The sequence below is a fragment of the Humulus lupulus genome, chromosome 4, assembly GCF_963169125.1.
Source record: "Humulus lupulus chromosome 4, drHumLupu1.1, whole genome shotgun sequence".
Classification (NCBI taxonomy): Eukaryota; Viridiplantae; Streptophyta; class Magnoliopsida; order Rosales; family Cannabaceae; genus Humulus; species Humulus lupulus.
Genome location: NC_084796.1, coordinates 18,160,006 through 18,177,320, shown reverse-complemented (window position 1 = coordinate 18,177,320; position 17,315 = coordinate 18,160,006). Strand labels below are relative to the sequence as shown.

At 38.0% G+C, this 17,315-nt stretch overlaps 2 protein-coding genes across 3 annotated transcripts; one reads left to right on the top strand and one right to left on the bottom strand.

Moving 5' to 3' along the window:
• Window positions 1-1,583: 1,583 nt before the first annotated feature.
• On the bottom strand, window positions 1,584-4,967 carry LOC133828849 (protein ROOT INITIATION DEFECTIVE 3-like). Of its 2 annotated transcripts, none has more exons than XM_062258932.1 (8): window positions 4,699-4,967; window positions 3,536-3,649; window positions 3,314-3,447; window positions 3,079-3,229; window positions 2,795-2,967; window positions 2,439-2,569; window positions 2,119-2,351; window positions 1,584-2,004 (listed from the first exon to the last, which is right to left on the bottom strand). In XM_062258932.1, the coding sequence occupies exons 1-8, from the start codon at window positions 4,912-4,914 to the stop codon at window positions 1,750-1,752; spliced, it is 1,407 nt and encodes a 468-aa protein (XP_062114916.1). In that variant the 5' UTR covers window positions 4,915-4,967; the 3' UTR covers window positions 1,584-1,749. The 2 variants fall into 2 exon arrangements, with proteins under 2 accessions (XP_062114916.1, XP_062114917.1); XM_062258933.1 differs by having other exon boundaries at window positions 1,585-2,004; window positions 2,439-2,560.
• A 1,376-nt stretch (window positions 4,968-6,343) lies between these two features.
• LOC133830095 (cycloeucalenol cycloisomerase) lies at window positions 6,344-9,722 on the top strand. Its single transcript, XM_062260006.1, has 8 exons — window positions 6,344-6,499; window positions 6,592-6,734; window positions 6,885-6,968; window positions 7,485-7,526; window positions 8,147-8,257; window positions 8,338-8,529; window positions 8,882-8,979; window positions 9,143-9,722. Exons 1-8 carry the CDS (start codon window positions 6,493-6,495, stop codon window positions 9,333-9,335), a joined length of 870 nt encoding a protein of 289 aa, XP_062115990.1. The 5' UTR covers window positions 6,344-6,492; the 3' UTR covers window positions 9,336-9,722.
• The last annotated feature ends 7,593 nt before the right edge of the window (window positions 9,723-17,315 follow it).

The window sequence follows — 17,315 nt, the reverse complement described above, 5'->3', positions numbered from 1 at the left end:
TTAGGTGGCTGGTTTGAGTGTTTATAGCACTTGGGTTTCAGAGGTTGAAAGGAAGAGATTAGAGTGTGTTAGGCTGTGTTTTCTTGGGAGTTATGCTGTTTAGATCATGCTAAAGAAATTGGGAATTAATTGGTTAAGAGTTGGGGAGTTTTGGGATGGTTTAAGGTGAGGTTTCAGACTTGGAAATGGTGTAAAATCTGGGTTCGAAGAGGAGGGCCGCGGCTCTGTTCTAGAGCGCTGCGGTCCTAGCATGCAAAGAAGCCAAGGGGGCTCGGCCAAGGGGGCGCACCGCGGCGCCCAAGGCAAGGGCCGCGACGCGTGTGTGGTTCAGTGTGGGAGTAGGTTCTGTTTTGGGGAAGGGTCGCGGCTAGGCTTTGGGGGCCGCAGCCCTTGGTTGCACACTTGAGATTTTGAGGGTTTTAAGCATGGGAAAGTGGTCTAGTGTGCTCGAGTTTGGTTTCACCACCGTGCTTGTTGGAATTAGGAGTCCCGGGAGTTAGTTTTGTAACTGGAAACCTATATTTGAGTATTTATGAAACCCTATACTTTGGTTGTAGCTTGGTGATAAAAGCTTAGGCTCAGGAACGGATCGTGCTTGAGGGGCGTTGCTCATAATTCGATAACCGTACAGACTAAAGGTAAGAAAACTGCACCTGGTTGAATATATGTGACGGGACTAAGGGCTCCCTATTGTAGAAGCTTGAAAAGATGGTATTATGCCATGCAAGCCATTTAGTGAACCAACGGCCTAAGGGTTCCAAGGGTCTCACTAGCGCACAAGGCGCGGCTTGGCCACTGGTAGCTGAGGACAGCTTATTATGCACTGAGCTTGGTTTAAGCGAGCTAGAGTCAGTAGGTTAAACAGAGGGTGCGGCCTAAGTCGTCGGCCCTGAATATTATGTGATATGAATATTATATGTGATAGAATGTATCTTGTATTGGATTGTATATGCTGAATATCTGTTGTGGATTATCTGATGGGTATACGTGCTTACTGAGCTATTTTTCTGTTGTTATTGTTTGAGTTATCTATGATGTTTTCTTGCTGAGTCTTGGCTCACGGGTGCTACGTGGTGCAGGTAAAGGCAATGGCAAGTTAGATCAGCCCTGACTGGAGAGCTCAGCGAGCGGAATGTACATAGCCAGGTGCTCGGCCGCCACGGTTGAGGTCTAGGCAAGGACATGGAACCTGGAGATTGTCTGTTTTGCCTTAGTATGGCTAGTGGATACACTTGTACTTTTGGGAGTCTGTAAACTTATTCTAACTTCGTTTTGTATGGGATCCCATATTTTCTACAGTGTAAATATATGAAATGAGTCTTTTAAGACCAAAACTTTTTTAATCTTAAATCCTACATGTTTAGTGACACGTTTTCAAATTAATGACTTGATTAGCAAGTCCTGCACCTTTATAAGTACACAGTGTAACGGTCTTGGCTATCCAGGGCGTTACAGTATATCCAGTATGTATTTCGATAAAACACATGTAACAAATAAGTATTACCCATATATTAATTAAGTGCACTGAGAGTTGCACATTATACATTGACTTATCTAAATGATCCAAGAACAAAAAATATTATGATATAAGAATTTCTCTTCAGCACAAAACTCAATTTTACCCTCAAAATCAAAATGCACTTCTACATCAATACTTTTCATCATGGCTACAATATAACTTAACCGTATAATCTTGTACAAAAAATAATATAAATATATATATATATATATATAAATACATAACTGTGATTATTGGTGCTCATCTTGTAATGGTGATCCACTATCTTTACAAGAACTCTTAAGAAAAAACTTCTTTCTTCTTTTTGTAGTATGGGACTCATCAGTTTCTGTACACCTCAAGAACCTACTCTGCATTAAGTCTAGCAAACGTGTTTGTAAATGCCTATTCATCTCCATAACATGCTTTGTCATCTTCAATGCCCAAATCCTACTCTTTATACATGTTTCCACTTTCATTTGCATGGCTGCTGGTGTCCACTCTTTCTGCCAAAAATCATAACATGAATTCAAAACAAAGCTAGTTTGATGACTTAATATAAATCTTACACTGCCATGTCAATACTGGCTTATTACAGAAAGTGAAAAGTGAAGGTAAACCTGCGACTGCAAGTTAAGAATTTGTTGGCATGAGTCAGTGCTCTGAAAACTTTCTATGAGGGAGCAATAGCTTGAGGAGGGAATAAGAGTGATTGTTTCCTTAGAAAATTTATCATGCTGCGGATACTTGTCAAGTGATGATGAAACACGAAATGGATTCGATACTTTTCGATTATTATTCGCCACTGGGAGCAGCGAGGACCGCAGTATCACAGCCAAGTTGGTTACTGCTCCTGCTTGAGAATGAACATGAACACAACAAAAAAACAAAGTCATCTAATGATATAACAGAGCACATATAGCAGAGTTCATATTTTTACCTTTTTGGTGATTGAATTTTTGTGTGATTGTCCAAGTAGTAACATCCCATATGCAGATGGTGCAGTCCTCAGATGCAGAAACCAAACCAGATTGACTGAAAGTCAATGCAGTTACTGCCCCACTGCATGAACTTATGCAAGTAAATAATCAGTGTATTCAAATATAGTGTAGCAGTTAGTATCTTGTTACATTTGAATAATAGTACATAATATTTCTTTTAAAAAAAATTGTTAAATTTTATTTTATTTCATTCCATTCTATTCTTGTTATATATTTTGATCACTCCCAACAAAACAGCAAAACATTAAAAGCCTTTGGTTAATTTGTTATGTGTTCCAACTAAAGGAGGTCTTACTTGTGCCCTTGTAGCTCAACTGGTTGATCTTCAAAATCAAGTTTGTTGATGAAAATTCTTCCATCTAAACTTCCACATACTAGAATCTGCCCTGCTGGGTGAAGAAGTACCTCAGTTATTGCTTGTGGATAAACGACAGTTCTTATGATCCTTCCCAAGACCAAATCTGACACCTAGAAAAAAACTTACAAGAAATTGTTTATAACAAAACCAGAAAACCTACAAACACTAGTAGAAGTTGATAAGAATCAAAATGCAGAGGATTTGGTAATGGCTGTGGTTACCTTGCATGTGCCATCATTGGAGCTTGATACTAAAATTGAACTTGAGCTGACTGATGATGTAGTTGACAGACTTGTTATAGGGGTATTATGCTCCAAAGAGAAATGTAATACAGAAGCTGAGCTTGAATCTGAAACTTCTACATCTAGCAAGCTTTCATAGAATAGTACTTATATAAGTTTCCTTTCTTTCTTTCATAAACTTAATAAGGGCAATTGAAACTTAATTAATCTTTACCTAATCATAGACCAAACACAGATCATACCATCCTCTGAACCAGAAATGAAAAGAGAACCATCATCAGAGAACAACATACATGTCAAAGATCGATGATGTGCTCGCCAAATCTTTAGCAGTTTTCCACTACTAACCTACAAAAATTTTCCATACAAAAAAAAATTATGAAAAGAGGCTAATTAAAATGTGTGAGAGTTCAAGTTTGGTTATACCAATACCAACCTCCCAAATATAAGCATTTCCAGATAGAGCTCCACCTGAAAGATATACACCATCTTTTGTGCAAGAAAGTGGTCCAATGGCCTCCAATGGATAGCTTCGTAGAGGTGGCTGAGGCTGTATGTATAGACATATATATGTGCTTAGAAGATAAGATTAAAGCCCCAAAAATTATATATGTCAGTTACATTTTCACAAATTTTGTAATGCATTAACTAACTCTCCTTTTTTTTTTCCACTCAAATTCTTAACTTCTTTTCTTTGACTAAAAAAGATATATAATATATATATATATATTTTGGAATGTTATCATTATTTTTTAGCACCCATTTCCAAAAACAGCAAGACTTGACTTTTGACCAAAACTATGACAATGGCCATGTATAAACACAGACATTTACTCCTTTCAAAAAGAAAATAAACGCAGACATTAATTGCACATTTAGAGCTAACATTAAATAAAGAAAAAAATATATCTTGTTCAGATTAAGATAATCTTAAAATCACGGTTTTTGATTTTATTCACCACTTTGATGGTCTTCTTTTTTGAAAGAATCATTATTTGCTATTGGGTGAACTTTATCTGTCTAACCTCTAATGGACTTTGTCTTTCATACCATTAAATGAAATTTCTATTTATCTTTGATTGAAAAAAAAAAAAACCTTAAAATCATCCCAAAAATGGCAAAGTAATTACAATTCATATATATGTATGATTGTATGAATTAAGTGACTAAATTTATTAATAATATATATGAATTTTTTCACACTTACACATATTTAGGGGGAAAAAATATCTTTTACACAACATTTTTTTTCTTTCAAAAAACTACAATATCCAGTGACGATTGACGGGGAGAGATGTGAGAGAGCGAAGGCTGAAGCTCCGCCTCAAATTTTTAATTATTAAGATATTAGTAAAAGTTTAATTTAATATTGTAATATATATATTTAAAGAAAATAATCTATAAATAGTTCCATCTTTTTTAGAAGTCTAGATGGCTCCGTCACCGACAATATCATCCATTTTTCAAACAAAAAAAAAATTTGCCTCCAAACCAGTTGATTATTTAATTTAAAAAAAAACAATTGATTTCAAAGGGAAAAAAACAGTGGGTACGTAGTAATTTTCTCATAAATAAATAAATATATATATATATACGCACCTTGTTCAAGTGCCACATGAAGATGGCTCCGCCTCCAACGGAGCCGTGCCTATGAATCTGAGAAGCGAAAAGGAAGTGATTTCTCAAGCAGCACAAGCCATGAGGAGGAGAAGCACAAGTTGGTATGTGCAGGATTTGTTCCCCTGTCTTCATCTCCATTATAGTGATCCCTGTTGCCGAGCTCTTGTTGCTGCAAACTACCAAAGCCTCAGCCATTAATTTTCTTTGAATAGAAGAGAAGAGAAGAGAAGAGGAGTCTTTTTTATTTGTTGTAGAGTATAGAAAGAGAGGAGGAGAGCATAGAAAGAAACGACAACTTATTTAAAGGCGTTTTGATATGGAGCTTGTTTTGCTTTGCATGCTTTTCAAAAGAACACTTGCATGGAATGGACGACGCTTGGCACTTGGTCTTCTCATATGCGACAAAGTTTGTTACGGTATTCTCCTCTGAACTCAATTCTTTTTATATGGCTCTTGGGTGGGGGACTGTTCTCCTTGTTCTAACCAAATAGAATTATGACACGTCATCTTGTCATTCAAGTGGGCCCCTGAGATTGCTCTTATGTGTAGTGGCTGGCAGTGATCATTAATGACATTCAAATGTAATTTATTTATATTGAATTTATGACATAATAAGTTAAAATCATCCGACATGATAATATTTTGGTATGCTCCTCGGACACAACTAGATATGTGTTAATATAGATATGTTTAGTTGGATGAGATGTAATATCACTAAATTATACTTATTACCATATGTTTTGATGTAATTTTTTTAGCAAATGTTTTTGATGTATTTTGATTGCACTACTCTTATGCAAATTCTACATGTATTAGACATTTCTATATATTTTGTAAATACCATTTTTTTTGGGGAATGACACAACCTGGAACTATGGGAAGGCCAAATATGCATAAACAGCAGCGGAGACTACTAGAGGAAATTCCTCCTTCCAAAAAATTAGAAGCTTTAACTGATAAGATGTAGACAATAATTTTTTATTTTTGATTGATTAAATTATTTTAAAAAAAATTGATTTTCTTGACATATTATGTATACTACTTAAAGGATATTTGGTTAATATCGAAAAAATAAATTTAACTAAAATCATCTTCAATGAATGATTGTGTAATAGATAATAATATCTTAATATAATAATAGACACAAAATATTTTTATTTTTTTTTAACAAATCATATTTTATTTAAAATGAGATTTACTACATTAAAGTAATATGTTATACGTGTATATGAGACTTTGAGATGCCTTTGTGTTTTAGATGAGATTGCGCTGGGCTAATGTAGCTGGATGAGAATTAGTGATTGGAACACCCATTCCAATCGAAGGTTTGACTCTTAATTTATGGAACAATTATTTTTCAAAAATATGTATATATATGCTCGGTGTATATATTTTGTAATCACTTATTATTATGCATAATAAAATAGTATATAAATTAACACATAAATAAATAATCTTAAGTTAAAATTTATAAAATAATATAAATAAGATTAGTGTGGACTATGGATAATGAGTATCCTAAACCACACAACTCATGTGGCATGTGGTGGTGTAGTAGGACACGTTAATGTGGCTTACAGCAAGACTCAATAAATAAATAAATAAATATGGCCACCTTGGTCTTGTAGCGCATTCGTCGTCGTATTCGCATTCGTATTCGTATTAGCTCAGTCACTTTTGCGCTCCACTGATAGTACTCCTCTGATACTCAAGGGTCAAACCATTTTGAGTCAAACCCATTTCTCCTGAATCTGGATCACATCACCATCGATAATGGGAGGTAAAAATTTTAAACCTCAATTCATTCTATTTCAGCTTTTGCTTCCATTCTTTTGATTGTAATTTTGTTCCTTCGTTTTGCATTTTGCTCAGGTTCAGAATCAGCTTCTCCTTCACCGAGTTTATGGTTGGCCCCAAATCCGAGTAAGAGATGGGGAGAATTGTTTTTCCTTTTGTACACTCCTTTCTGGCTCACTCTTTGCTTGGGCATCGTTGTCCCGTACAAGCTATACGAGGTTCGATTTACTTCGTTTGTTTGTAGTTGTGGACTCTGTTTGGTTCATGGGAAAGTGGGAGAAAGTTGTGGAAAATGTACTATATGCAGGATTTTGATTTGGGCGTATTAGTGCATGTGCAGCATAATAAATATGTTCTTGATTTTGCAGAGCTTTACGGAATTGGAGTATTTGATTCTGGGTTTGGTTTCAGCTGTTCCGTCGTTTCTTATACCATTAATATGGGTTGGAAGGGTAATATTCTCACTATATTTAAAATGGGAGTGTATATGGATGTTTATCTTGTTGATGATTATGGAATGTATGTGTTGATTTCATATCTAATATTTACTTAAGAAGTCAACTCATTGTTCAGATATATAAATTCAGTCAAAGAATTTGAAAGAATCAGCTTTTAGCCAAAAGTTTCATATACCAGCTTTGATGACTACCGAATTCTTATAAATCCATTTTGGAGTTTGAAATATCATTTGATTTCCATTTCCATACGCAATATTTTTCTTTGCTGGTACTTATGACGGACAATTATTAGTAATTACTCATATAAAAGCAGCTATTTTTCCAAGTACATGTTTTAAGCTGAAACAATATAAAAAAAATAATTGGTTTTGAATTTACAATTTATGGTTATCTGTGGGGGTATTTGTTCCAAACATGCAAAACAATAGTTGTTATTTCAATATTCATTGATGTTTTAGGTTATGTTTTCCTTATTTTATTTTAACCTTTCCTTTCTGAATAATTTTGCAGGCAGATAGAAGCATCTCATGGAAGGATCGTTATTGGGTCAAGGTAAGTATCTTAATATATTAGAGTGACGAACATGAAGAGTTTACTTACTAGGGAAATGCAATGTGGTTAATGTGTTTTTTTTCACCATGGTGATATGTTTTGTCTGTAGAAACAAGCCCTGTTAAATCGTTTGGGTTGGAACATATCAATTTTTCACACTTCTGTTAATAATCGTTTGTTTTTATATTTTGTAATCTTTCAAATCTTTTATCATATTTGTAGCACATATTCTATAAGTGAGGCTTACCAAAATCTTCAATGAGAAAATTGAAGCATAGACTGTTCACTAAATTATCGAAGTTTTTCAGCTGCTACATTGAAACCTATATCATCTAAAATAAAACAAAACATAGTGGGAATTTTATCTAAGAAAAACAATAGTACTCTTTAGGTATTATTTAGTGTAGTTGGGTCAGAGGAGAAAAGCTTCAGCCCTTTGTTGAAGGCTCTTATCAAGCAAAGACTCTTTTGGAATTTTGTGTAGAAATGTATTATCTTTTAAATTGTAGTGATACAGGAATTTGAGAAAGACTCTTCATAAATTTTGTAAACTTGTTAGTGCAAAATTTCTGTTAATTTTTTACCGTGTGATGATACTCTATCTGAACGTGTTCTGGCAGGCTACTCTTTGGATATTCATCTTTAGCTATGTTGGTAACTACTTTTGGACACACTATTTCTTCACAGTATTGGGGGCTTCATATACATTTCCATCATGGAGGATGAACAATGTAAGCTTAGAAATGTAGAAGAAATCAGTAATCAATCTACTTATCATTCCTAAATAACATATGTTGATGTTTATGTACAGGTTCCACATACAACTTTCCTTCTTGCTCATGTTTGCTTCCTGTTTTATCATGTAACCTCGAACATTACACTTCGTAGACTGCGGCATGCCATTGCTGACATGCCAGAAAAAGTTCAGTGGGCTATTGAGGCAGCGTGGATTTTGGCACTTTCTTATTTCATAGCATTTCTGGAGACGTTTGCTATTGCTAATGTATGTTGTTGCACCTTTGTCTACATATAGTAGTATAAATAGTTCATATAGTAGTATTGCGAAAACTGAAACAGTAAAGTTTCAGATTACTGCTGTTCAGACTAGTCTTGGTTATCCCTCTGCATTTGCTGTTAGTTTCCTCGGTAGTTTTGGCAATCCCTTTACTAACCTTCTGTTTCATTAGGACAGTAAACTGAGTCCACATGTTGTTTTCTTTTCCTTCTGTTTTTGAGGGGAAAGCTACAATACTCCTGTAACTTATAAAAAATAATAAGTCCTTCTTTGGAATAATTCGTTAATACAGCTGGCTGTCGTACAGAAAATTAACGATGTTCTGCTGTTTATTGTGCAGTTTCCTTACTATGAGTTTGTGGATCGGGCAACCATGTATAAAGTTGGGTCCTTGTTTTATGCCATCTATTTCATCGTGAGCTTCCCAATGTTTCTAAGGTAAGAACCCATTTTAAGACTATTTGAACCAATTTCAATTGTTTACCACATATCCAGAAAATATATTTGGTTAAACTGGATACGCATGAATTAGCATGATTAGTTCCTGTTCAAGTCAATATAGGACCAAGTTCAGCGGATGATGATTCATCTTTGTTTGCAGGATCGATGAAAAATCAGGTGCTCCATGGGACTTACCTAGAGTTGCTATAGATGCTCTTGGTGCCGCAATGCTGGTCACTATAATACTCGATTTATGGCGCATCTTTCTTGGACCTATTGTCCCGGTTTCAGACACAAAACAGTGCCTTCAACCAGGACTGCCATGGTTCCCAGGACATGCCAGTGAAGCTTGACCAGTGCATCTGCATAAAGATCCTGGGTTTTAACTAGACCAACCGCAGACCTAACCTGGAACTGAGTCTACAATTTATTGCAGACCCAATAGCTGTAACATAGACCTCACTAGTGTAGCTTCCCCTTTTAGGGGCAATGAGAGAATTGCATGAGGGAATGTTCTTCCTTTTAAAAGGATTACACCAAATAACATTTCCTTTCAGTGCGCTTGCTTGCCTTTCCTGAGTTTATGGCACTTATTAAGTTCTCCCTATTCTCTATCCTCACTCCAAGTGGCAAATGCATCAAAGACTAAAGGTAAGAGCACGACACCTTTGGACTAATATGTTTGAGAACATCACTTGTGAATTGATATAATTTAATATTTGGTCTTAAATTGTATTAAATTGCGGAATGCGGCATTTGGTAGCGTTAGGTATGACTGGTGCCCAATTACAATTCTCAAAATGTACATCATACAGTAGTAAATATTGGTGTATTGCTAGTGGGCACCCAAAACCCATTGGCATGGCATACAGTTTGTCATTAGTGTAACTTAGTATTCTATTTGATACGAGTAAGAGAAGAGCTTGACTAGGTATTCTTAAAAAAATATAGAGAAATTCAGAATCAAGGTTCAACATGTTTAATAAAAGAGAACTTTAAAAAATAATTATTTTTTATGTTTTATTTTATCAATTTTATGACATTATATGTATTTTTCAAAAATATAGATTTTTTAAAGGGAAAGAAGTTATCATTCAAAGGTTAAAATGGACAAAAGTTTTACGCAATCACTCAAAGAGTTGTACTTATCAAAGAAGATGATCCATACATGGCAAACCACACAGGTTACAATGATGGACAACAAACCCAAGAGCAAATCTAATCCCAACAAAGATCGACCCAAACACTGAACACCATAATGATAATAAGGACTAATCAAAACTCCCAACTATACACACAAAGAACATTAATTTGCCTTTTTAAAAATCTATCAATTAAGCAATGATTGCTCCAAACTGAATTAGCAAAACTACCTAAGTGTGAACTAGCTAGGGGAGAATCATACAAATTGGCAAAAACCAAGGTCCACAAGATAGGGTGACAGACATCATTATTACAACACCAAAAATCAAACAAAACTAACAAAGAAAATAAAATAAACAACCCGAAAACCACAACAGGTGCATAAGACCTTGAATGGCGACAACCAGCTCCACCAAAAGCCTAAGGTCACAAACCACAACCCCACTCCCCAAGAACAACCATCCTCGCCAACACTGTCACAAGACCCACGCCAAATAATAGGCATGAAAACAAGAGAGGACATTGTAGAAGGGAAAAGGAGTTGAAAGTGACGCCAAGACCGCCCATCACTGCATTAGCGAAGGCCAAAACAACACTCCAAAACTGTCGACGTTGGAAAGCTCGCATGCCACCAACTAAATACTCACACGACCTTGCATATGAGAGAGGGTCTCTTGGCCAAAGCACCACCAAAGCCCCTAGAGGCAAAGACACCACTTCGGCCGAGATAACCAAGCGAAACTTAAGTATGAAACCTTAAAAAAAGAGGAAGACGAAGAGTCTCAAAAGAGAGAGTTGTATTTTTGCATCTTTTAAAAATATAGATTTAGTTTATAAAAAACACAATGGGTTAAGTTTCTCATTTCAAAAATTATATATTTTTTTAATCTATACTAAATATATAACCACTAAGCAAAATGTATTTTTTGATTAAATTATACTTTCAATTATTTTTATATGTTTCAATAATACTTTACGCGCATTTATATTAAAGATACATATAATTATTAATTATTATAATTTAAATACATACTAATAAATACTCAAAATTATAACTCAAAAATCTTAAAACAAAACAATATAGTTTTAATATTATATTATACAATTGTTTCAATTATAGAACTATAATTCCTCAAAGTTATATTAGACTTTTATTATTATTTTAATTTAAATAAAATTCACAAATAAATATTTATTACTATTAATGTCAAATTATCATACTTAATTTGGATTTTTTTTCATGGTGTTCGTTTGGGCTAGTTCATCCGTGTTTATGTGTCATACATTTGAGCTTGTCGTGTTGTGTCTTCGTGCTTAACATCTAGGGCCGACATGGTTCACAACATCATGTCGTGCCTACTTTAAACCTATATTTTTTGTGTTGCCGTGCTCTTGCCTCTTAAGCTCATGTTGTGTCAAAAAACATATGAAGAAAAAATTAAAATTATTTACATATTTTTTATTCTTAAATTATGCTTTTAATTTTTTAGAAAAATAATATATATTTTTTAATATGCTAGATATTTATGTAATTTAAATAAAAATATTTTGATATTATTGTGAATAAACTTGATTAAAATTATGTTTTATGGTATTTTTTTTTGTTGTATTGATTTGTCAATTATAAGGTAGTATTTTAATATTTATTTAACGAGGAGATATTGTTGGGTTTTATGGCCTTATAAAATCATGATCGACATGTAACGCGATTTTATATTGTCAATAAAAGAAGTAGAAATCATTTAGTTTGACAATTGTATTGCTTGCTTATTTTATTACATGATTATTGAAATAATACAAACATTTATAAAATCAGGAAGATATAAATAGTTACAATTATAGTGACTAGGTCACAGTGGATTATAATTGTAATTATATGTTCAAAAGAACGAATCCTAAGCTTAAGTCAGTGCATTGGATTTTCACTGATATGGTAATCTACGATATGATCTACTTACATATTCGGGGTGTGATGCCTTATCCAAGACATTGACCAAGAAGATAAGATCAGATGTATATGGGTACATTAGACTACCGATATTGATTATTGATAGATAAATAATTATCGTTGTTATTGAATCTAATCAATGTCACAATGTTGACCATAGGTCAAGTTGATTTTGAGTGATAATATTCTGCTAATTATATTATTTAAATATTTTGACTTGTTTGTTACCAACTTACCCTACGGTCTAACTCATACTTACATCTTGGAGATTTAGTAGTGTTTACCGAGTTTTCGGAAACTAGAGTTATGAAAGATAAGAGAGCTAAAAAGAAAGGATTTAGATATGCAAGCAAGGTTTTTTATGTGGTTGGGGCGTTAATGAGCCTTAGTCCACGAGTCTGTTGTATTAGAGCTTAGAGAGCTTTTGATAATGGAGTTTTCTGCAAGTTTAAACAGAGTAATTGCTTACAAGAGAAAAATCTAAGGGATCCCTGCTACAGTTCACAACTGGTCATATTTATAGGCAGTTAAGTGCAATGGGCTTGGGCCGGACTAAGCTGGGCCCAATAGGGACGTAATCATGGTTTTCTCACTAATGGAGGCTTAATACAGAGGATGTTGATAAATAATACATATTAATCAGGGCCCATTGGGCCGGCTTGGGTGTGGCCAAGCCGTACAGCTGTCAATAGTACATAACCTCAGACTGATCCGCGTGGGCTTCTAAGGGGATTCGGGGATAGGATCTGTCAGAGTAGTGGCAGTATTGTTTCCTAGTAGCAGCGTACATTTCGTATATGACCTCTTCTGCAGGTTAGTTGAGGAGACTAACTTCCATGTTTCTTTGGAATGTGTCAGCGTCAGGGAAGATCAATCTTGCCCCATTCGGACGTCTGGTCCAGGTTCCTATACTAACGTCCCGGTTCATTTACCAGGATCCTGGTTCGTTCACCAGGGCTTGGGTTCATTCTTGACAGGGTTGTATTCCCAGACTATTGAGCCTGCCACCTCTATTTGCATCCCGGAGGATACGGGTAGGTTGGGACTGGGAAAATGAGTTGGGTCTGTATCTTGGTCCCAGTTCCCTCGTTATGGTTACGCCCATCGAACATTGTTGGGCTTACTGACGATTGGGCCACTGAGACTTTCTTCTTCCCCGTTCATTGGGCTTAGGATGGGCCTTCGATCTCTTTGGGAGAGCCCACGGGCCCATTATGTCATGCCACGTGTCCAGGGAAAAACATGGATAACATTTACCCCAAAGTCTTCATCCGTGTTTGCATGGTGGAGACTTGCCTCATTCTCCCGGATCAAATCCAAATATCCTATTTTGTTTCCTAGAAGACGGGTTCATTTACTTGGGGGCCACTTGGGTGATTTTGCATGATGGAAATTTTCCTCATTCTCCCAAATCAAATCCAAATATCTTGCTTTGTTTCCTAAAAGACGGGTTCATTTACTTGGGGGCCACTTGGGTGATCCCCGTCCTTCGAATTCACCAAATTTATACACTTGTCTTCCAGTAATTGGTGCGTCCGTACCGTTCGCGCCTTACAGATTTGGAAAGAATCTTTTAATTGTCAAAGTGACCGATGGGTGTCAGCGTAATCTCTGAGGCGTCCCGCCTGCACGAGCGATGTTGATAGGGTACTCAAGTAGGTTGTTTAATGCCTCTGCACCATCTGGGATCGTTGGATGGAGATAGCTTTGAAAATTTCTTAATGTAGATCGTTGGATCAAGTAGGCGTGGATCGTGGATTGGCAAATCCATGATCTGGTGCTTGATGGGGCTAATTAAAACCTCTGCGTTATCCGGGACCGTTAGATGGGAATAGTCATTCTGAACTGTTGGATCAAGCAGTGGGTTTTTTCCCTATAAATACCTTGATAGTTTCATTTCCAACTTTACACATTCTAAACATTCATAGCAAAACGAGAGCTTTTTATGTCCCAATTTGCCGACGAACTTTTCCGGCGATTAGTTCATCTCCGCACCTGTTTATTTCCGACTCGGCCTCTTTCCATTCAATCATCAGATGGTTTGGTCCCGGTTCAACTAGTAGACGACCTGCTGCACCACCTTCTTTAATTTAAGGCCGAGATTCTGCCGACCCTGTCGCCGGAGACTTTACAACTTTCAAACCCAGCACTTCTTAGTAAGTTTTATGTTTATTCTTTTTTTTATTGTAACGTTACTTCCGCGACCATAGAACTGTTAGGGTTGTGACCGCCATGTAGGGCAGTTCTAGGTAGAATGGTGTAGGTTTGAAGTATAGATTTTTTAGGTGATAACTCTTGTATGGTTGTCTCAAATCACTTCGGACGTTCGAAGATTGATTAGGAAGAGTTAGAAAAAACCTCTTATTTTTAGTTCCTGACCAAGGTTCATGGGATCTTTATTGATCCCGGATCTGGGTCTAGAAGGGACTTCTCCAAGTAGTTTTAGGAGAACCCTCGTACCTTAACCAATTTTTTGGGTTTTGGTGATAACTGCTTGGTTTTTGTTTCCTTTGCTGCTTCCAGGTCCTTGATCATGAATCGCAATGTTACCCTTCATCCGGAAGACTTTGTTCAGTCGGGCCCCATAGTCTTGGAAGGGCATAAGCCTCCCACGGGCAATGTATGGGAGATGGAGGGGAGAGGAACGAGTTCCAAAACTACTGGATGTTGGATGCTCTGGAGAAACACTTAGGAGTGGAATCGACTCCAGGACTCTTCTACAACCGGCTGGCCCGGAAGGAAGAAAAGGCCCATACCAGCGTGGGCGAGTTCGGGGCCTGGAGCTTAGGCCATATCAGTGCGGGAGCTATGCTCCCGCTTCACAACTACTTCGCGTGATTCCTAAAGTTCGTGGGGACCGCGCCGTTCCAACTTCTGCCCCAGGCATAAAAGCTGCTTGTGGGATGGCGCATCTTTTGCGGGTCGAAGGAGATCCCAGCGTCCACCCCCACGGAGGTGTTATACTTCTACAAGCTGGAGCCACAGCTTAATGCTAAGGACAAGACCCGAGATAGATTCTATAGATTGAAGCCCCGTGGTAATTATTCGGCTCCATTCAACACCTGGAAGCACACCCCGGATGTCAAACACTACTGGTTTATGACATCCGGGTTCCAATTGGAGAACCTCGCATTGATGCTGGGTTTTCAGTGCGCGTGTAAGTTACTTTTCTTCCTGGCTTGTTTAGTTTTTTAGTTTTGTCTGTTCTCCACTCACATTCTTGGAAAACAGGATCATACGCCCAAACCCTCCTCACCAAATCCATCCTGGACCGCAAGAAGTACTACGCCACCCTTAGCGCCGAGGAGCTGGACGTGGGGGGCTTCGTGACCATGGACAATCTTCGATTGGTTGGAATGCTTGCCGCCAACCAAACGATAGATGCCCCTAGCTTCCGGGGGCTGCAATGTGAGAGGGATCCCGTCTTGAGGGAGGAGTTGGCCCTCGTGCACATCGAGGCTGTGGAGGCCGCAGCCAAGGCGGACGCGGAGAAGAAGAAGAAGGAGCAGGCCCGCCATGCGGAGAAGGTCGCGTCCGAAGAGTTGGATGTCCTTATCGAGGGGGCTAAGCCAAATACTGGGGCTCCCAGAGCTAGCATTTCAGGGCAAGGTAACTCGCCTCTGTTTTTAACTTATGCTCCTCATTTTGAGGACTTAGTTAAGGATAGGCAAAAATATCGAGATTACCTGATTGGGGCCATCAGAGAAGTGGGGCTTCCTTGCCCCATTGTTATAGATTCATCAACCCTCATGTATTCGTCCAGGTTCTTACAGTGCGGTAACTTTTTGGACATGGATGGCATGGGGCACAGGATTCACTCCTTCGCCTTAGGGGAATTGAGTCGTGCCCGTTCCTTAGATAAGGGTTCGTCCCAGAGGACTTTAGACCTTAATATTTCCTTTAATTTTTTACTTCCTTCCCCATCCGTATATTTTGCTGATTAGTTTCTCTGTCTATTTTAGGTGATCTGGAAATGTCTAACCCCGTGGCCAAGATGAAGGAAATGATCGAGGCCAGGGCGGTCGCGGGCAATGCATCAACGAAGAGGGCCGCCAAAGGCCAGGCTAAGAAAAAGGTGATCGAGTTTATCCTCAGGGATTCGAGGCTAGTCCTCAAAGTTTCTTAGAGGGCTTCAGCGGTGATTTCTCCCATGGTGAGGCGTGTTGAAACGATCCCACCTCAACCTACTCCTCTCCTGGTTATCAATTTGGATCAGGAGCCCTCTAAAGGTGGAAGGGCGGAGAAGAAGGCGGCGGACTCGATCGTTGGCGAGTCCATGAAGCGGGCCAAGACCAAGGAACTCGCCTTGGTCGAGGAGCACTCCTCCGAGGAAAAGCCTTATTGTTACCCAGTAGATCTCGGAGGCTCCAGGGCTTCCCATTAATCCAACCCTTCTCGAGGAAGGGGACCTGGTTCTCCAGGAGGAGAGGGCAAAAATGGTGTCCCGAGCTTGGGAAGATGGCTGGGACAAACAGGAGGAGGTGTACCGGGCCTTGACTATCCAATGTATGGTGGAGTTTGCTGAATGCCCGGAGGCCTTCAACGCTCCCCAACGGATGGTGGACCGTCTCGTAGCTGAGACTGGGTTCCGGCCTATGTTGGGGCACGATATGGCTCCGCTTGCTGTAGACTTGTTGGCCCAAGTGGGAACGACTATGTCCACCCTTCAGCTGAAGCGGTATGCTACCATGGCCAGTCAGGATGCCCTGTTCATCTCCCAAGCCATTCGTCACCAGGCCACCGCGGTAAGTCACATGCCCATGTAATATTTCATTTTACCATACTTGTTGCGTGTATGTTTTCTAACTTTGATTTGTTCCAGGACGCACTGATGACCCATAGGAATGCGAATTTGGTGGCAGAGATGGCAATGAAGCTGGAGACAGCCCAAATGGAGCTGGAGGGGATCGTGAATGTAACGACCCAAATTTCCTAATAAGGCTTAGGGCCTTGATTAGGGGGCCAGGATGGAAAATTATGGAATTATATGATTATGTGATATTTATGTGTATCATTATGTGAATATGTGAGTTATATCATAATATGACTAGATATGCATGTTTAGGTGTATTAAATATGCATGTGGGCCCATTTCTGATTAATTGGGCAATTTTCATAATTTGACCCGTTTTGGGTATATTTGGCATATATGTGGTATGTGTGTGGTGCTTAATCATTATTTGGTTATGCTAGGGTTACTCAGCACGAGATGATCCTAGGAGGCAAGCTAGTGGGAAAGTCA